At 34.8% G+C, this 22,580-nt stretch overlaps 1 protein-coding gene across 1 annotated transcript in view; it reads left to right on the top strand.

Annotated features, from left to right (window-relative positions):
* Nucleotides 1–22,580, top strand: part of LOC126970806 (head-specific guanylate cyclase) — an 87,160-nt gene that overhangs the window by 37,780 nt on the left and 26,800 nt on the right. Inside the window, exons 2-4 of the mRNA XM_050816927.1 lie at nt 1,599–1,818; nt 17,485–17,558; nt 20,812–20,894. Coding sequence (XP_050672884.1) covers nt 1,633–1,818; nt 17,485–17,558; nt 20,812–20,894 — 343 coding nt within the window. The 5' untranslated portion in view covers nt 1,599–1,632. The remainder of the gene's footprint in view (nt 1–1,598; nt 1,819–17,484; nt 17,559–20,811; nt 20,895–22,580) is intronic.

Below are 22,580 nucleotides of genomic sequence, written 5' to 3'. Positions count from 1 at the left end.
ACCATCCGAAAAGTGGTTTCACTTGATTCCTGCCACCGAATTCCACCATCGCACGACAAGCCCACCACTGGGCGGTCCTCCACAGTTTGAGAAACTTTCTTCCACTACAAAGCTGTGGAATAAGCTTCCTTGTGTGGTGTTTCCGGGACGATACGATACGATACTTCAAAAATGCGCGTACACCTTCCTTAAAGGCTGGAAACGCTCCTGTGATTCCACTGGTGTTGCTAGAGAATGTTGGCGGCAGTGATCACCTAACAAAAAATAATATAAATGTTTGCACCCACCAGGATTCGCAACCACCGCTTATTTGTCGTAGATATATCTTATAGCAGAAGAAAACCTGTGTATAATCCAACAAAATCTTTAAAATAACAATAAAATATGTTTATAATTATAAATTACAATATATGAGCGGTGTGGAACATTTGTATTTTGACTCGATCGTCTCATCTACATAGGATTTCTAGAAACATGGATGATCCATTAAAATAACATGCAAATTCAATTAGAAGCTCCTAAAGTTATTCCACTTTAAAAGTATGATTTTAATATTACTTCGCTATAATCAAGAAGACTTAATTTAATTTAATGAAGTCAATATAAAATGCACCAAGAGTTGGCTCTAATTTTAAGAAGAGGAGAAGAAGCGATCATATAAACGGATCCCCTGATGGTATGTGATCACCGCTACTCATTCCCTCTTGCAAAAACTATTGAAAAAACCAGTAGTGGGCTCCTTTGCACAGGATGCCGGCTTGATTATGGGGACCACAACGGCGCCTATTTCTGCCGTAAAGCAGTTATGCTTTAGCATTATTGTGCTAGTGAAATTACTGGGCAAATGAGACTTAACATCTTATGTCTCAAGGTGACGAGTGCTATTGTGTTGCCACTCAGAATTTTTGTGTTTGTCAAGAATCCTGAGAGGCTCTTACAATTGTAATGGGAAGAGCGTATCAAACACCATCAACTGAACGTCCTGCTCGTTTCGTCCCTCAATTTCATAATAAAAACGCATACAAATTAATTTGATATCCGAGCACTCGCTAATAAGTGGTAGGTGAAGATTGAAATATCTTCGGGTGCCACCGACGACGACTTTGAAACTTATTCTAACTACTCGTATTTTTCACAAGACATGTCAGTTCTCTTCTCCACTAAAAGCATTATCATACAAACAAAAATATATGTAAATACTGTAGTGGTCGCCCACGCTTCGCCCACGCATGTTTAGAGTTCGACCAACGGAAATTTGACTTTTAAATTGGATGTTTCGAAACGAATGGAGTACTTTGTATGTCCATATAAATTAACCGAACGGTCTTTGCCATTCTTATCATGTCAGTGTCCTCCATGGTTTCACCAAGCGGATGATAATCCAAATGATAACTGGCTAAGCTAACCAATATGATGAATGGTGATGATTCCTTTCCTGCGTCGAATACAGTATACATTATGTATACTAACAATTAATGTAGTATCTTCTATTCGTCTTATTTAAATTAGCATACAAAAAAGTTTACATAAAATTTAAAGAATCCTTAACCCAGTAAAATTTTTAAAAATTTAAAATTAAAACCATATTATTGTTCCAGATCCTACAAATGTACTAGAATGCTGTAAATTACAATGACGTGTCCATTCCGTCGCGCCTCCTCTCAGCATCAGTTCGCCAATGGCTCCGGGAGCAAGAAGCCTGAGTTCAGGTCTCGACAATCCTCAGTTCACCTTCCAGGACCCGAGGAGGATGATGACAGTAATACTCTTACCTTGAAAAATCTGAGCGAAGCACTGAAACTATTGACTGCACCAACTGTAAGTATTATTTATTAACAGACTAGTACTGTACGAATTCTACCGGTTCACGGATAGTGCATCGTCATATCCAAATTTTTTTGTAAAATGAGAGGTTTTAGAATGCCGGACACCAACGTATGTGTATGACAATATGTATCTACCAGCTTAGTATTAACCCCTTCCATCCATCTCTCTTCTGCCAGCACCGTTTTCGGTGGTACCGACTTGTTCTATTGTAAATCAGTACTCATATTTCGTTGTATCATGTACTCGAATCAGTTAAACGTGTATGCTGCTAGCTAGTTTCAACTACGTAGTTTGTAGCTATCAAACGGCAGAGATCGCTCTGCTGTTAACTGTTAAAAATATCGTCAAAAATCTCTAAGTTAAATGACACACATGTAAATAAATTTGTACCAATTTAATAATCACGTGTGATATGATATGGATACAACAATGGCGACTATTTCTGCCGTGAAGCAGTAATGTGTTAGCATTATTATGTTTCGGTCTAAAGAGCTCCGTGGCTAGTGAAATTACTTGGTGAATGAGACTTAACATCTTATGTCTCAAAGTGACGAGCCCACGTAGTGCCGCTCAGAATTTTTGGGTTTTTCAAGAGTCCTGAGTGACAGGGCAGGGCGTATTGATAACCATCAGCTTAACTCACTGCTCGTCCCGTCCTTTACTGTCATAAACAAAACAATTCACAAAACAGATTAAAAATTCATATCTTATTTTTACCATAGGGTTTTTCCAACACTATAAATGTCCCAGACAGTCATAAAACGTATATTAATCACAAATTTCACAAAAAATGTAATTAGAGACAAACACTACCGATTAATATAAAATATTCGTATAGAATTAAGACCAATTGTATGCAATACTATCTTTTGGCGTTCCACAGGGCAGTGTTCTGGGTCCTACTCTCTTTTTAATTTATATCAATGACCTCTGCAATATGAATATAGAAGGTGCTTGTATACTATCCTATGCTGATGATACTGCTATTGTCTTTAGCGGAAGTTCTTTGAATGAGGTTCGAGAAAAAGCTGAATCAGGAATAATACATGTAGCTAATTGGTTATATATGAATTTAATAACTCTGAATACAGTTAAGACTAATTATATCTGTTTCAGAATATATCTTATCCCTCTCAGTCAAAAAAGTTTGATATTAGGGTTCATAAGTGTGATAATATATATGGTAAAACTTGTGAATGTCCCACTATAAAGAAAGTTGCCAGCACCAAATATTTAGGAATCGTGATAGATCAGCGATTACCTTGGCACCCACATCTTGAGCAACTTATTGAGAGAATTCGGAAACTTACCTGGATCTTCAGAAGTTTAAGACACGTTGTCCCTGTAAATTCTACAAACACGCCTGAGCACCTTCTGAATAAAATATATGTAGCGTTAGTCCGGTCTATACTGATATATTGTAAACCTATCTGGGGAGGCGCAGCAAAATTCAAATTTTTAGATTTTGAAAGGGATTAACGTGCTTGTATTAAAATTATGTATTTTAAGTTATGGCGTCATCCCACGCATAGCCTCTATTCTTATGGACAGTTAGAAAGTTGAGTCTCGTGCCAGATTTTGGCGAGACAACACGTCCTGAGGATGCCTCGTGTAGAGGCTAACCACGTGTCGAATTGTTTTAAAAACATATATTGGCGGAATTAACACTAAAGAAAACTTAAATCATTTGTATAATTATGGATTTCCGCAAAGTAACGCCTAATTCAATAAATTTTTTTTTAGTTAGAAAGTTGTATATAGTACATACGGTATTAAAATACATGAAACTATTCTTACAGTAGTAAATTACTAAATAAGAGAATGAAACACACTGTTGCTCATGCACCTCACATCAAAACAACGTTTGCAGGTATACAGTATGAAAAACGTGCGGCCTTACTGTATAATAAAATAAATAAACTCAACAATAATTATAATATTTGAATTTAATTGTGGAGTGTAAATATAATTATGAAGACACAGAAAACCTACTTTTAGTTAGGTACTAAATCTTTACGTTTTCTTTCAAACTAACACACAAACTCACCAATACATACAATCACACACACGTCTACATACATACATACACACACCGACACACACACAGCACATTAAGTTTAGATTACAAATAAATAAATTTTTATTATGTTGTTAGTAGTTTTCTTTCCCTTGGTTAATTATATTTATGTTAAGGTCAACTTGATTATTATTACATCATATTATTATGTTTTTGCTATGAAAGAGCGGGGCCTCCTACTACAGGCAACTCTTTGCTTAAAAGGAGACCCCAACACTGATATTGTATATTTTGTATTTTGTTGTAATACATAAATATTTGTATTTGTATGTGTAAAAAAAACATCTTTATATCACTATTGTTATTTCAAGAAACGCAAAATAGTACGAGGAATAAACATTTTCAAGGTTAATATTATAGAAGTCCTGAATACTGTAAGAAATGGAATACAACACATTAGTTCTACTTATTGTCAATTTTATCTTTGTTGCAAAATATCAAACCAATCCAAGTCCCTCTCAGTCTACTATTCTGAGCATTGTGAACTTAGTTTTTTTTTACTTTGCAATAAAACTATAAATAACTGTTAAAAGTCTTTCTTCATTTCCTGAAAACCCTATAAATACACAAAAGTGTTTTTAAATTGGAGTAATCCCGCCATTAGTTACCATTCCTATTCAACGCTCTTCCGACATTCTATCAACTAATTGTCCCTTTTAGATTTTCTGCCCCATTTTCAATGTTTTTATTCGAATTTCAGTTTTGTGCACAACAAAGAGGATTTTCTCGACTTTGTTGATAATGCCTATTATTCCTTCCGCTTACTCTTTCATTAATTACACTTTGAAGTTGGATTTTTACTTGCGAACAAAAAGACGGATATAACCTACTAAGATTCTAATTGAACCTTATTCAAACCTCCAGCCAAAGATAATTCTTCTTTAGCATACGTATAAAATAACATAACACTTAAAACTATGGGTCTCATTTTATTTTCTTTTAATACAATTATTAAAAAATAACTAATAACTGAATTATTTAATGAGATTTACAACAATTTGAATTTGTAATTTAGCATTTCGTTGCCTTTGCAATTCAACGTTTTCAGGGGGACAGAGTTTGAAAGGAGTCGAGAAACCAATTTTCGTAGTTATTAATAAGAAATTTCTGGTCCAATCTTTCTTTTCTTTCTAAATTCTGGTCTTGCCGTTACGTATAAGAAAAGTTTTATGTGTTATGTATGATAATAACATTAATAACATTAATAATATTTCAATTTATACATATTATATGCTACCAAAATATTATTATATTTACAATATTTACAGCCTTATGAGGACAAACGAGCATAATATGCGCAATCCGATGTTAAGTTATCCCCGCCGTCCACATTCTCTTGCAATACCAAAGGTACTACAAGAACATTGCCGGTCTTATTGAAAAGTGCACGCAATTATTTCATGAAAGGCATGTCGTATCGTCCTGAAAACATTGAACAGATTCACAGTTTGGTTGGATATGGCGTTGTATTCCTTGAAAAACGCAGTGATCATCACATATCCAAATAATAAGAAATGTATTTGTTCTTGGGATGTGGTGTGATGGTGGAGTTAAGCGGGAGAAATCAGGTTTAACAGTAGATGTTCAAAGCACACCCCGTAATCATGGAATACATCGCTATATTGATCACATCAGCTCAAATCTTAATGACACTGTGATAATCACGTGATAACGCATAATTTAAACTAAAAATTTATCTACATGTGTGCTTGAATAACATGGTGAACTAGATAATCTAGACCAGGGAAAATGTTTATTGTTTATAAATAAATTATTTTGAAGTTAGATAATTCATTGTCATTGTCTGAATGCATAGAAGCCGTTACCCTGCCGTGTCCTCAAAATAAAACAACTTACTTCCGCGTATTACAGTCGTAATGATGAATATAAAATGACTTTTTCGCATAAATTCATAGATTAATGGAAAAACTTCGTATGAAACACGTATGGTATTGGTATTTCCACTCGTTCCTAATGCTAAACCGCTAATTTGGCTTGGGCCAAAAATGAAATGTACTATTCTTTAATATTGAAACACTCAGAAATTAGCTAGACCACAGAACAGGTAAACTGTTCTTTGGTCTAGATACACTATGACAGCTGTGAAAACGTCAAAATTGAGTTTAGACTAACCTCTATTTTGAGCAATTCACGCACACTAAACTAATATTCCTGGCCTATTTTTATCGGTTGTCTAACAGCAAGAGACTCAATAAATTATCTGATTACTGATAAAAATATCTTCAATATAAATTACAGAGTGTACTAAAATTCTTAGTGTCGTATAAAATTCACGCTGCAATTTTTCGGAACGCGCCATAAGATGTATAACTTGAATAATATAAATTAAGCTTGATTTTCGTTACGCCCATAAATTTAAACATACTCATAAAATGGATGGTTCGTTTGAAATGCAACTGGCAATTAATTATGAAACAGATGCGTACTTCAAACGGTGTTACATAAACATGGCTAATTGTTCTAGCCGACTGTGATTAGTACATTTCCAATGGCTGTCAGTGATACGATATAAGAGAGTTAAGGTTGTTATGGTTAGTTCAGATTTATGTTAAACATGCTTTCTGGAAATTATTTTTAAAAGGTCTGTATAGCACTTTGAGCTTTGTTTAAAACCTTGAAACCCACTTATTGTGGGTTTCATTAGAGACAATCAGAGTATCGATGATTGAAAGTTTATTTTTTATTTATTTATGATTCCTTATAGCTATAAAAATGTAAATAGTACATTAAAAATAATACAGATTAGATACGCCAATTAAAAGGAATACTCCTAGTTTAATAGAATATGACAAATTTTCAGTTTAAGCAAGTTCAAGTTTGTGATAAATTCAAAAACGAAAAATACGACATAAACATTAAGAAAACCTTACAAGAAAGAATTAAATAGAATGAAAAGAAGATATATAATATTTCGTAATATAGTTGCAATCGCAACTATTGTTATCTTAGAGTAGAATCCCAAATTCATGTTATTTGATGGAATCTAAGTGGCTCTCTAAATGGTCTCAACTGAACGTTTATTGAGTTATGCAAGAGTTTCAATAATATTTGCACACAATGGCGCGGTATTCCCACAAACGGAAATCGTGATGCTGCATTTAACAAGCTTTCAGTTTGAAATTTGTATTCAATATGAAATTTAAATGTGACTTAAAAATAGAGTTCATTCAAATTTTGCACAAGCTCTCACTCTACACCATCGAAGGCAGCTTGTACATTAACAGATAGTGAGTAGATTGACTAATGAACTCACTTTAGTGGGTCAGGGATTGAAAATAATAACTCCACTTAAAGGAACTAGTATTTATTTGCGTTCACTTTTCAAACTTGCACTTCGCCGGTCTGCCGCTGTTCCTCTTATTGGCGGTGGTGCCTTCAGCAGATCACACCGCACCGAATACTAGTTCTCTTCTATCTTCTTCTCCTGAATAACTTTCACTTTTCATTACTTTTTCTTCTCTTCCTTTTTTACTGTCGAGTCTGAACTAGAACTGCCGTAGGCCACGCTTCTTACGACTTATATACCCCCGGATCTGTTGTATTTTAAAAATAATTCTCTTCCATTCCATCTTTAAATTTAAATTGTAATAGAAATTTCTTTAAACTATTTTTATCCTGCTTACACATTTTCCATCCATTTTTCTCTGTTCGATTTGATCCTGAACTTACTATAAATTTCCATTAACTTTACAAAGCCCAAAAAATTTCATACCCTGGTAGATCTATCGCAACCGGGCCTACAGCGTCTGAAGTAAACACTGTTCCGCTGAGCTACGAGTATTCCTGACGAAGCTATCGAAATTATCAATGCCTTGAAGTTTAACAGCTCTCGTCATGTACGTCGAAGCGTTGCTACGCGACAGAACGAAGTGTTTAAATTATCTTTCCGCGACAATATTGTAAAACGCTTTCTTGCTTTCGGCCTTGACATTTCTCTGTAAGGGATTATCCTTATAAAAGCAACTTTACTTGCCGAGCATTTACATAAAAAATGCAAACGTTGAATTCAGCTACAGGTGTTAGGCTGTGCAACTCCTATTTAACTGATGATATATATGATAGAAGATGTAGAAAAAATCCACATCATGGTCGTCGATGATCCAAGCAGCGGCACTGTTGAGAACAGTAAGATCAAATTTTCCTTTTAAAGCATTGTACGCGGTGGTTTGCAGTGAAGCTTTTACGGCAGTAGGAAATGGAATAAGCTGATGGTGCACTTTTTAATAATGGACGAGAAGAGTAGGACGTTCAGCTAATGGTTATTGAGACGAACTTACAGTGCAATGCCATAAGATGGTAAGACTCATTTCCCCAGTAATTTTCCTAGCTACGGCGCTCGTCAGACTGAAACACAAGAATGCTTACACATAACTGCTTCACGGCACAAATAAGCGCCGTTGTGGTATCCATAATCTACCCGGCATCTTCTGCCAACAAGCCTCCCACTGGTATATGCACTTTGTCGCCTCTTAAAACAACCTTGGGCGTTGGACTTCCCTATTCTTTCTATGAGCACAGGACAAAAATGATATATTTTTACTTTTATACCTTTATCACACGAAATTCGTCTTCCCTAAAACATATGAAAGAATGTAATATTATGTATTTCTTACAATTACAACGTTCCCCATCCTCTTTAAAAGGGATACTTATTATAGTATAATGTGTTCACATGCCGTAATAAGTTCCAATACCAGGCCAAAAAAGAGGTGTGTTGACATTACCAAGAGGGAAAAATGAAATTAAATAGAATTTTTAATAGAAAAAAAACAGAAGAAACCTTCACTCTAGAAGGATCCAATTTTGTAATATACTGTTCTTAATACACGACAACGCGGCGGAGGCAGAATGGCACCGGACGAATACTGTACTCCTCTGAGTGTATTTGAGTGCATTTTATTATAATCTTATTCATCATTTTGTTTTTGACACTAATGAGATGTATTTGAGTGCATTTTAGAAATATAACAAAATATACATATTATGCTTGAAACAATTATGGATAATGGATATATTTTAGTACAGTAATATTATTAGCTCCTTTCTGTTTAATCAGGTCAAACATACTAAACATGACACAATAATAAATCATAGTAAATTGCAGACGCCCTTTCATTTTAGAATAATTTGGGTGTTTATGGAAAAACTTATTCGATACGAATATGTTTGTAAATCAGTCAGTTTTGTTAGGTTTTATTATAATAATTTTTCGAAGGCTGTACTACCAGTTATTAACTTGCGATGTTTGTAAGGTTCAAATCTTGTAGCCGAATTTTAAAGCAGTTTCGATGAAATTCCATTTTTATGATAAGCATGAACTGGATCAACATTCAGGATAAACTCCTCTTGATGAAACTACTCATCGATCAACGAAATTTGTGTACGCATTTAATTATGACAGCCAATTGGCTTTGAGCTTGGTCGATATACAGAACATGCCCTAAATCAATTTCTACAGTTAAATTAGAGTGGCATGATAAAAGTGTTTGTCTTGCTGATATGCTCATGACTGGCGCACGCGATATATAAATAATTAAAAAAAAATATAAATATACACAAATAAAACTGAAAACAATATTTTATGAACGATGCGGGAATCGAACCCGTGCGTTCCGTGCGAGCTCTCTTTCCAACGGGGCCAACCGTTTGTGTGACGTATCGTTTATAAAATCATGTATGCTTTGTTCATAAAATTTTGCGACATCGCAAGAATCTTTTTTACTACCAACAAAACCAGAGTTCGCTATGACAAGGTCAACCCAACTAATCGCAAGTATGACGCGTGGATCAACCATAGCTCATTTAAGTGAAGGAAACGGCCAGCCCAACGATTCCGCTGCAAACAGTGATGTGTACGTGCAATCGACAAAGCTTTACACAGCAACACATAAGAACAATAAAAGACTACACTGTGAATCAAGATTTCAATTGCATAAATCTCAGACAGGGACAAAATAGAGAAACTTCAATTAATCACACATAAAAACCCTCTGGGATCAACTTCGTTCAGGCGCGGCGATGTGAGAACATTAACTGACATTACCGAAAAATTCCCCATTCCATTAGTCATCCGATATAGGCTCGTCACTAACACCCATTTTTCTATCACTCAGTATTCACAATTCAATCCTTACTTTATTTTTTCTTCTTTTTAACGCAATTATCGAAATGTATATTTTTTGTAGTAAGTTCGGCTGCTGTCAGTTATATCACATATATAGCAATACTTTGTAAAGTTGCCCTGTTTTGTACCCCTTGCTCGACTTGGTTAGCTTGGTTTGTGAGGCGCGTAGCAGATATCTGAATTATGCTTATCATGGAATCTATAATTGGATGTTGTGCATTATTTTCTACAAGATGAGAGTAAAGAATAATCTGATAATTAATATAACTCAAGTATGAAAATTTCCTTTAAATGAAGTACAACTCATAAAGTTGTTGATTTTTCCGACATAAAACTCTGTCTAAATATAATTAAACAATTTTAAGACATCAGCAAAATGTCATTGACAATACAATACAATCTCCGTACATAAATAGACCAGTGCTGAAAGCTTTTGAAAATGGTAGAAATGAAAAAAAATAATAATAGTAGGGTGAAACCCATTGGAAAAGGAAGTGTATCAATATACAACATGTATTACAAAAATGAAAGGAAAGCTTATTTACGGGTGATCGGAGGTCGGGAAGTAGAAGTGGGGTGGGGGTTAAGGTAAGTGGGGGGGGAGATTAAGCAAAAAAAAAAATGATTTATCTCTATTTCCAGCAAAACTACAAGTCCTATGGAAAAAGGTTAAATCGCAATGTTGCAGATAATAAAAACATCTACAACTTTTCTTTTTACACTCTTTTCACCTATCCTCCAAATTTACACTATTTTGAGAAAGCTGTAGAATCTTCTTTAAATTATACAAGGTGGACGAAAAGTCCGTTAGCATTTGAATCGGTTGCCGCGTCCAGCAGCGGCGGCGCAGGGGTAACGCATTGCAAAAGCGGCCAATGGGAATTTAGTACCATGGCGTCGTTCAGCGGTAGTCAACGTCCGTTTTGTGTACGCGAGTACTATGGAAATAACGATTCTGCGACCTTAGCTCAACGAAAGTTTTGCAATCATTACTAGATATGACACAAAAATCAAGCTCCATCAGGTGTGTTAATTAAAAAATGGGTGCTCAAGTTTGAGAAGACGGGTTCAACAATGGATTTACCTCGATCTGGCCGGCCTAGAACGTTGAGGGACCCCGAAAACGTGAACTCGAAAGCGGTCTGCTGTCCTTAACGTGCCAAGAACATCATTAAACCGTATTCTCAAGAAAGATTTAAGTCTACATCCCTATAAATTCCAAATGGTGCAAGAATTAAGGCCTCAGGACCATGCCACTAGGTTGCAGTTTGCGAACGAAATGGTAGAGCGATTCACCAGTTTTACAAAAAAATTTTTCTCAGATGAGGCACACTTCCACCTAAATGGGCATGTTAATAGACAAAATTTTCGTTATTGGAGTGACACTAATCCAAAATTAAAGCATCAAAAACCCCTGCATTCACCCAAACTCACAGTATGGGCTGCTTTATCAGCAAGAGGCATTATTGGTCCATACTTTTTTGAAGACTCAAGAGGACGTGCGGTTACAGTGAATTCCGAGCGGTATTTCACCACGTTACAAAACTTTTTCGCTCCCGCACTGCAGGATTTTGTTGGTTTTAATCAACGCTCATGGTTTCAGCAAGATGTAGCCACTTGTCATACATGTAATGACTCGTTAAGGGAAGCTCGAGACATTTTTGGCCCAAAAGTGATATCGAAAAGAGGGGATATTAACTGGCTGCCTCGTAGCCCGGATCTTTCACCAATGGATTTTTTTCTTTGAGAATATCTTAAGGCTAAAGTTTACGACACCAACCCAGTAACTCTTGACAAATTAAAGGATCGTATTCGCACAGAAATCCAAAATATCTCAACAGAAACACGTAAAGCTGTTATCGAAAATTTCCGCTCTAGATTGCAGCAATGCCAGAATAAGGAATGATATGGATGATGTGATTTTTAAGAAATAAATTCCCCTTTTGCTTACTATCGAAAACAAGAAACAATTTTGATTTACTGTAATTAGTTTCTTTTTAATCATCATTCCAATTATAAGCGGACTTTTGGTTCACCCTGTATTTAAGATAACTTATATACCTAAGTGACATACGAAAAAATATAGCCCATTAAAAGGTACATAAAGCAAGACCATATTATTATGAGAAGTAAAAAAAAAACAGCACTTTAAATGTAAGCCTTTAAATATAATCTAGAGCTTGATGATAAATTTATCATACTTGCTTAAATTGATGAAACGAGTGAAAACCCGCAGGAACGGTGTGCAGATAAAATGTTATCTGTAAGCCGACAAGCTGAAGCCCTACATACTGATATGGAGTACGTCAGTTCTTAATATAGTTCACTCGAGATAACCGCCTTATGTTAAAAATACTTTGTAGCAAGATTACTTTTTATATTTCCATTTTGAATCATATTTAGACAAATCAGAAATGACTAATTCGATTTTAATTTCATAGTTAGGAATATTTTTATAGAATTTTGTTTGATTAACGCGAGTGTTACACATTTAAATAAAACACTTTAAAAGAATTAAAACACGTGTAATTGTAACTGCGTTCTTACATTAGATTTTTGCGAAAAAGTTACATTTTTATTACCTGGAAAGGTCTTGAAACGTCGGGTTAACTTAAATAAAATCTTTCATCATAGTTTAGTTGCCACTGGCATAAGGTTTCAATATATTTTGAATGTATGCCCATGATGTTCCCGGAACAGAAACGTACAAAATTCGGAGGTAACCTGCGTGTTGTGTATATTGCATTTTGAATGTATTGTCAAGAATTTCAATATGATATAAATGTACCCACAATAATGCCTATTATGTAAGCTATTTGATATTTCTATGTCGGCATTGATTCTTATTCTATTGAAAGGTCACGACGACTAACAATTCTGAATGCAGGCCAATCGGTCTTTCAGCGAAGTGAGCACGGCTTACATAATATTTCAATATAATACTTGGAATTCTAGTAACGATTTGAATTTAACGTTTTACTTTGAAACGTCACATCAGCTCAAAATACGTACACTGCTAAAAGGCGTAAAAGGCATTTATTTACTCAAAATTGATTCCTTTAGAATTATTTTTGATGTCATTTCTAATTAACAAATGGCGCTCTGAGTGAGAAGAATTTCCTGTGCTGTACAAAGACCTCCCCCAAAGATCTCCACAGCGATCGGTCCTACGCTTTCCTTATCCAATCTATCCCGGCAATCCTCAGTCACTCCAGAATACCAACACCCCATCTCCTCTCGTGGGTGTTGTAAGACGTGTGCGACTAAGGGATACAAAGAATTGAGGCCCATAATCCGAGATAGCATCCTTCAGAGAGAGCATCAATATCTACTGGGATTGCCAACCCACCTGCCAAACGTGCTAATTATGGAAAAACCGTTCCAAAAACATGACTTACTTTAAAAGTTAGTAGAAAATATCTTGTTAGATAAACCTAAGCTACGAGGACATCCTCGTGTCCCACGCGCCTGGTAACGCCACCCGCTCAGCTGTTTTGGCGCCGAACCCGGCACGGCCACTTGAGATGGTTTAACCACTTGTGTTTACATTAGCCGAAGTATCTTTATGCGGTTTATGTTACGGGTTACTAGATAAACAAGCTTGGTTATTGTAAACAAAAAACGTGATTTGTGATAGATTCATGCTAAGCTTTTGCTGCAAGCTGTTATATTCTATTCCGTATCGATTACTTCAAATAAGTAGACGATTCGTATCCTTCTGGGAAAGTGATTTCGTATTGTTATGACACTTGGGCTGAAAGTGCGTTATTTATTACGTACATATATGCGGGTGGAAAATTTGTATGAAAAATTATTAGATATAGAAATATATTTATTTACCACAGGGAGTGACAATAACATAACATATTATTGCAACAAAACTTGGTAAACATTATGAAGCTTCCTTTTTTTTATGAAAATTTGGGACTAGACGAATGGGACGTTCGGTTGATAGTAATTGATACGTCCTGCCCATTTTAATGCGGTGCCGCTCAGGATACTTAAGAACACACAAAAATTCTGAACGGCAGTACAATTGCGCTCGTCACCTTGAGACATAAATATAAATAAATAATAAATATAATATAATAGACATAAATATAATATAGACATAAATAACATATATACATATGTTAAATCTCATTTGCCCTGTAATTTCACTAGCTACGGCGCCCTTCATACCTAAACACAATAATGCTTACACATTACTGCTTCACAGCAGAAATAGATGCTGTTGTGGTACCCATGATCTAGCTTACATCCTGAGCAAAGTAGCCTCCCACTGGTATGACAGAAAGGGGATAAAGGAGGTTTGACATAATATAATATTAAACAATTTTTGGTGGCCTCTTTATCATCTACTATACTATAGTAAGCCTTCTTTGTCAAATAAACTTTAATATATTTTTTGAATTTGTGCTCAGTGAGTCCTAGTATACTGTATGGTATTTTAGTGTAAAATTGAATACCTTACTTATCAAGGAACACTTAGTTTATTATTTCAAACGCATTCTTGGTTTGTTTTTTGTTTGTGAGTTGAATACACGGACGGAACACGATGCTGATAAGTTACAATTTAAATACAAACTGGCTGATAGCTAGTGACAGCCTTGATTTATTTTGTAAACTTCTTTTGCGTCGTTGAGCACTATTCTTGGCATGGGTATAAAATGTTAAACTCGCGTCAGTTTTATTATGGATGAAAGATTTATACTTCTAACTAATTAAAATTCGGCTATTTCTACTTAATGATCATAATAATATGGTCATTGCACCAGTCGTTGAATCATTGTGATTGCGAAGACGAAACATCGTGTGGGTGAGGGATCGAATCTCAGCCGTGAAATATTTTTATAATTTATTAATTTGGTTTTTAAGCTTTGTCATTAGCAAAGAATCTCCCTAAGGTGATAGTTATATTGTTAATTTTTTTATTATAATTTTGTTTCTTACTTCAGTTACCATAAACCTATTGAAGATGGTGAAAGAGTCGTAGAAATTATGGATGAAAGTTGATTTTTTTAAGAGATAAACTTTTTAATGTACAATAATTTTAATAGTTCTGAAGTATTAAATTTTTATGTAACAAAAATTGTCATATTTGTATACAATAGCACAATAAATGAATATTGTATATAACAATATAAATGCTAATACTTTTACACTAACAAATAAAGCAATTCGTGCGAAAATATTTCCTAACCATTCCAAAATATTAAAAATGCACAACCTTAATTTTCACGTTTTCACTTCTGCCGGCAGTCCCGGAGTGCAACCCGTATTTTTTTTGTCTGTCAGAAATACTTCAAATAGCACTATGTTTAATTCATGTCAACATATTGATACTCTTTCGGTATTTATATGACACTCCTTATAGATGTAGTACAAAGCACTTATATTATATGTCTCACTAGGCCCTCGTGTTCACCTCCTGCCTACAAAATTTACCCTCTGCAGGAGGTGCAAATTTTTCTCCTCTTGGTGAACTATTAGAGTGGGCCTGAGTTTTCCTTATTATTTATTTTGTCACACTTGCTCGACAATGTTCAATTATTGTCACGAAAAGTCAAAGTATAGTAAGTCCTTTTTTTACTTTCAAGACGCTGAGATATATAACCGTTGCAAAGATTTTGGTTAATTAAACGGTATGGTGTGTTGACAGTTGTGGTGGTGATTTATCTCTAAAGCTTATTAATTTAGATGCCTTTATAATTAACGACCAAAATAATAATACATTAAATATCTAATAGTACTGAAAGCTTTGGTCAGTCAATAAGAAAAAATACTTTGGCTTCAATAGTGATTTTATTACTATCGAAATGATTAACTTAATAAATACAAATTTTTGTAGCCCTACCTTTTTACTACCTCGAGACGGAGAGAAAATTAACATATTTGTGTTCATAATACTTAATATGCTAATTTTCAGAGAATAAAGTCTGTCTTAATCTTGGTCGGCTTGAATCCATTGCTTCTTTTAGGACTTTACATGGTTTCTTGGCTACGCTCAATCCGCTTGGGTTCGCTCACTCCTCTTGGCTACGCTAAATCCTCTTGGCTAGGCTCAATCGTCTTGGCTACGCTCAATCCTCTTGGCTTCGCTCAATCCTCTTGGCTACGCTCAATCCTCTTAGCTACGCTTAATCCTCTTGGCTACGCTCAATCCTCTAGGCTACGATCAATTCTCTTGGCTACGCTCAATCCTCTTGGTTACACTCAATCCTTTTGGCTACGCTCAATCCTTCCCATACGACAACCGTACAGTGTTTTTCACCCTTGGTATATAAACTACAATAATTAATTATTAAATATTGAAACTAAAGTATGGATTGATTGCGATAAATATCGTATTCTTGACATAATAAAGTAAATAATTATTTGTTTATTTGTTAGATTGTGTAGACGCAGATTATCCCTTATCAAATTTAATGTCTTAATGTGAACAGAAAATACGGTTAACGTTTTTCTTACTTACAAATGAACAAATATACAGATTAAATAGACGATAGAGATGCGGAAAACAGCCCGCTAAAAGCTATATAACCTCGCCGTATTTTATATTTCAATAAAAATGTGAAATCATAGAACTATAAGCCAGAGAAAATGTAGTGATAGTAATTATTGAAGTAATAGGACGTACGAGTTGAACTGTAATTTAAAATAGTTATTAATAAGAGTTAATACACATGAAATGGTTAATTGTCTTTAACTCCCTCCAAGCTTATGTATATTACCCGTCCAACAATTTGAGAAGGATCTTTTTACATGACTTATAGATAAATGTTTTTTTCCATAAATGAATTGTTAACACATTAGATTAAATTAAATTGACTTTTAAAAATATATTAATTCTAGTCTTTATATAATGACATTTAAAAATAATAATTATAATTTAAATAGTCGTAAGTGCTTAAAATATAGAGTTTACTAGCTGACCCAGCAAACGTTGTATTGCCGATATTAAAATCGCGATACAAAAGTAACTGTTGATCGTAGATGGGTGAAAATTTGAAGTTGTATGCATTAATGCTGACTCATAATCCAACACATTTAAAAAAATTGTCAAAAAAATTCAAAAAAAAAAATTCGTGTGGACCACCCTTAACATTTAGGGGTATGAAAAATAGATGTTGGCCGATTCTCAGACCTACTCAATATGCTCACAAAATTTCATGAGAATCGGTCAAGCCGTTTCGGAGGAGTACGGGAACGAACATTGTGACACGAGAATTTTATATATAAGATTAATATTAAATCAATTATAATAATAACTAGAATTTTGTAATGAAACGAAAAATGAATTAATAGTTAATAATAATTTTGGATGCAAGAAATGGCCGATAACAACCTTAAAACTATGTTACATGTTTTCTAGCAAAATAAAGGATTTATGATTATGATTTTCCTACAAATCTAACGTAATGTTTTATTTCAGAATGACTGCCTTCATGCCGCAGTGACGTCATTAACAAAGAACCAATCAGAGCACTACGACAAATATAATTGCTTGTAAGTATATGAAAATAATAACCAATAGGGAAAGGCCTTACTAAAGAACTGTTTGTAGCAATTGTATTTTGATTTGTAAAGGTGCATTTGCTGAGCAAATAACAAAATTTACTTTGCAATTTTCTTATTGCTTTTTATGGTTCATTATGTCATTGAATTTTAAATAAGACAATAACTCAATATAAATTATAAGCTTAATATAAATAATTTATACATCTAGATAGAGCCTCGCATGACAGCAGGCCAGGTTTATTACTTTAGTGTGCGTGACAAATTACGTCTTAAACTCGCGATCTGTATGTCACTTTGTCTTAGTGTGCGTGCGTTGCTGAAAATAGAGGTTAACAGTAACTAATTGCATTTTATATAAGAATAAACAGAGCATGTTCAATTTAAGAGGGTAATGCAGTTTTATGTAACAACAAAGAGGTTTAAAGCCGCTGAAAATACATTTACATTTTTGGGATAAAAAAAATCTTTATTAAGACGAAAAAAACATATTTTATTATTATCAAATTATTTATAATTTACAATAATTTGTTATAAATATAGGCATTATATCACTAGAAATATAAAAGCTGTATGGCTATATGTAATCAATCATCTTACATTTGCCACGTGCAAATAAACATAAACATGCCATTTTCCATGATTTTCATTTATATTTGTTTTGTTTAAACATATTTGTTTTTTCCTCTCAAGTGTGTTGAATAATTGCGTATGAAACTCGTATAGCATATAGGCAATTAGGCAGTACCTACCTCGTTATGAACCCAAATAAATATAGCACTAGCGTTTAACTTAAACGAGCATTACGTTCAGCTGATGGCAATTGATGTCCATAACAATGCAATACCGCGCAGGATTCTTGAAAAATCCAAAAATTCTGAGCGGCACTACAATTGAGTTCGTCACCTTAAGACATAAGATATTAAGTCTCATTTGCCCAGTAATTTCACTAGCTTTCCGACACCCTTCAGACCGTAACACAGTAATGCTTAAACATTACTGCTTCAAGGCAGAAATAGGCGCTGTTGCGGTACTCATAATCTTGCCGGCATCCTGTGCAAAGGAGCCTATCACTGGTAGATTAACAACGACTATTTAGATCCACAGTGCCTACCTTACTAGAAAATCAATGCACGCCCCTGCTCGTGAGCAACTTGCTGATTGGACACGGCTGATTTACGCCCTCGCCTGCGCCTCGGACTGCTACCCACGGACTCGTGTATAATGAGCGACTTAGCTTACTTGTATCATACAGCCTGGCGAAATTCTCTAAGAAAAAAGCGATTCATTTGATTGTATGAATCGTGCAGTCATTGACAGATTGACAGATGACTGCTATAAACTTGTAAAAAAAGAGATAGAAATCCACTACGTTTCAAGCAACTATTCGCTTTCAAATTTAGCCGGATTATATTTCGTAGCCAATCGCGATACTGTAATTATTACTATTTCAAACTTATGACAAATGACTGCATGTTTCATGCTAAACTAAATTTTAATTTTCACTTTGGCAGTGCCGCCTCTTATTATAGTAATAGTATTTACATCCCCTTTGGTAGCATAATATACTATTATGAATATACGGAAGCAAGAATTGCCATTTCAATCAATTGTGTAATTGTCATTTCACACGGCATATCTCACTGCGATTGATGATTGATGAATGATGATTGCCCTGTCTGCATTATTGAATGCAATGGACTGATAACGGGTAAGCCTCTTATTGGCTTATTGGAAAATAATTAAGGCAAGGCTTATTACATTATTTGGTTCATAGTTTCAATTATGTGATAAAAGAATAATTAAGCAACAAACTGTCGATTATTTTGCTAGTCGTCACTAGCGATCATAGACGTAAAATATACTGGCGTATAGATGAACATAGCGTGCGAGAACATCTCTAGCTAGGTGCTCGGCTTTTCTTTGCACTTCTTTTCCCAGTAAATCTTAAGTAATAGATAAAGCAATCAGATGTAATTTACGCTTTCTTTTTGTTGTTGACATATTATCCAACTGGGACTCTGTGTCCTACGGGTAAAATAAATATCTTTCAATCTTTGAATCTAGCAGAGATCTATCAAGATAGAAAAGGAAAGCAAGTCTATTGTTTCTATAACCGATTTTTATTAAGAGTCGTAAACGGTCAGCCACTTTTCGCGTTAGTACCTTAGTATTTTTTATATTAAAGCACTAAGTAGCGCACATATAAACAAATCAGAATTGGTCACGCATCATCGAGCTGTCATGTCGTTTATACGCTAGCACCGCTAGTCCCAAGTCTATGCTAGCAAGCGTTTAACTTTTTGTTTCGTGAAAATTGATGATTATTTAAAAATATCTTAAACGCAAAGTTCTTTTGCGTAAATTTCGTAACTGATAAAAATAGGCATGTATAGAGTTATGTTCAGCTCTGTTTTGTCCGGCAGAATATGAACCTTATCACCAAGCGTTAGCAGCCATACTTGCTTTTTTCAAGCGTTTCAACGTTAATTGTTAAAATAAATAAAATTATAAAGTACTTTGTTCCCAATTAAACATTTATAAAAGTATTTTAAATCTACTCAATAACATCATATTAATACTCATTCATTTACATCAATAATTATTAATGATGTTTTGGGAAAAATACGGGAATCTTTGAAAATCTGGCTCTTTTTGCAAATAAAGGTCGTTACTGTGTAGCCTAAAAGTATGTAGTAGTGGTTAGAAACTACAATACTTATATGTTTTTTTATTTTTTGTAAACATATCCCGTAGAATAGTAAAACAAACTTAATTTAATTCGTAACATTGTATTATTAATATTGACAAAAAAAAATAGAAAAGAAAAACAAAATATAAAGATTACAGAAAAAGAAAAAAATTACATAAACACGACAACATTTACTTGACCCCTGACTTACGCATATAAAATTACATTCTGAATTCAAAAAAGGCAACGTTTTTTATATTATAATTAAATAAAACTTCTCTATTTCTATAATATCTTATATTTTAAATTCAACCTGGTTAAAATTAGGGTGGCTTACAGCTATTACAATATTATGAATTCAACCCTATCTAAGAACATAACCACAACATATTAACGGGAACTATCGTTAAATCCAAAAATAAACAACATTAAGTTTGTATACCTTACGCACTACGTTTTATATATATAAGTGAGCTGTAAATTGGTTTATTATTTTGTTTATTAGATTAACTGAAGAGTAGGTCAGCCTTTAAATAGATTTATTTATTTCAGACGGAGGCTACCGGATGACGTCAGAACGTGCAGAAATTATGCGTATTTACAAGAGATTTATGATGCCGTACGTGCGACGGATAGTAAGTAAAAATATTATGATAATTGGTTATGCCTAAGGTTAAGCTGGGGATACACATGCCCGTAGCATACACACTAGTATACCAGCTCCTTGTACGTGCCAGCTACTGTAATGTGTATACGCTAACTGGCTTGCCTGTAACTGGCATACATGTAGCTAGCTGTTTTTTTTGGAGAGGAGGAATAGTAGATTGTTAACCGAGGGTCGAAAGAATCAATTCCCGAGGTATTTAGACGCCCGAGCGCAGCGAGGTCGGCTATAGTCCGAGTAGGAATTGATACTTTTAACCGAGTTAAACACTCTACTTTTCATTTCGAATATGAGGAAAATAAAACTAGTTGTTTATCTAAGCACAGATTAGTATCCCGTGTTGTGTGACTATTTGTATGTAGTGTTATTGTAGGTGTGTGATTTGTGATGTGTGTGGTGTTAAACGATTACAGGACGAGGACTATCTCGTCGGGCTTCTAACAAAGTGTGTGAATTGTATTATATTAGGTTGCGGCTGGTGGAAAATGGAGTGGCAGTGGTTTGTTGAATGTAGCTAGCACAAATTAATTGATTTACTTGGATATCCGTTGACTTGGGTCGCGGGGAGCTGCCAAACTGGCACGTGGAACAGACGCTACGGTCATACCAGTAGCTGACTCGTTCATTTTGTTTAATTTATTTTGATTGATATCCATTTTTAGCGCGCAAGAATAGGTACGAGTTCTCTCACGAACTTTCCTGTGTATAAGTGATGGTATTTCTGGCATGTATGGACACAACTTACATGCTAGTATTACTTGTAAATGTATCCGCAGTGTGCTAGTTACTCATAAATTCCAGTAACTTTTATGCCAGCTACTTTCCCGATTTACTGGCATGTGTATCCCCGCCTTTAAAATAATGAGTGTGGGAAGACTTCGTGACTTCAGCATGTACAAGTAATTTAGATTTTGAATTAAGTAACGGATGTCAATGATTGTATTTTTTTCATGTAACTGTAGAAACGAGCGTACGGTTCACCTGATGTTAAGTGATCACCGTCACCCACATTCCTGCAACACTAGAGGAATCACAAGAAAAGTGTACGCTGTTTTTTGAAGAATTTCATATTGTCCGAAACACCACACAAGGTAGATCATTCCACAGCTTGGTTGTACTTTGAAGAAAGTTCCTGGAAAACCGTACTGTACAGGAACGCCAGACATTCAGATAGTGGGGATGATATCCTAATTGGCATGTCGTATGAATGTGGAAATCGGTCGAATCAGATCAAACAGCTCTTAGTAACACTCCCCGAGATAAATGATGTATGAATTATTATTTTTAATGAAAATAAGGGAAGAGACGGGCAGGCGTTCAGCTGATGGTAATTGATACGCCCTGCCCGTTACAATGCAGTGCCGCTCAGAATTATTGAAAAAACCTAAAATTTCTGAGCGGCACTACAACTGCGCTCGTCACCTTGAGACAAAAGATGTTAAGTCTCATTTGCCCAGTAATTTCACTACCTACGGCGCCCTTTAGACCGTAACCGACAGTAATGCTTACAAATTACTGCTTCACAGCAGAAATAAGCGCCGTTGTGGTACCCATAATCTAGCCGACATCCTGTACAAAGGAGCCTCCACTGGTAATTCTAATTCTTCTGCATTAAGTTCTAGTCCTTGTTTATTTAAGAGCAGTAACAGTAGTTTTA

This window comes from Leptidea sinapis, chromosome 22 (assembly GCF_905404315.1).
Source record: "Leptidea sinapis chromosome 22, ilLepSina1.1, whole genome shotgun sequence".
NCBI classification, from domain to species: Eukaryota; Metazoa; Arthropoda; class Insecta; order Lepidoptera; family Pieridae; genus Leptidea; species Leptidea sinapis.
Note: the sequence above shows the minus strand (reverse complement) of the source record. Positions and strands in the feature narration are given on the sequence as shown.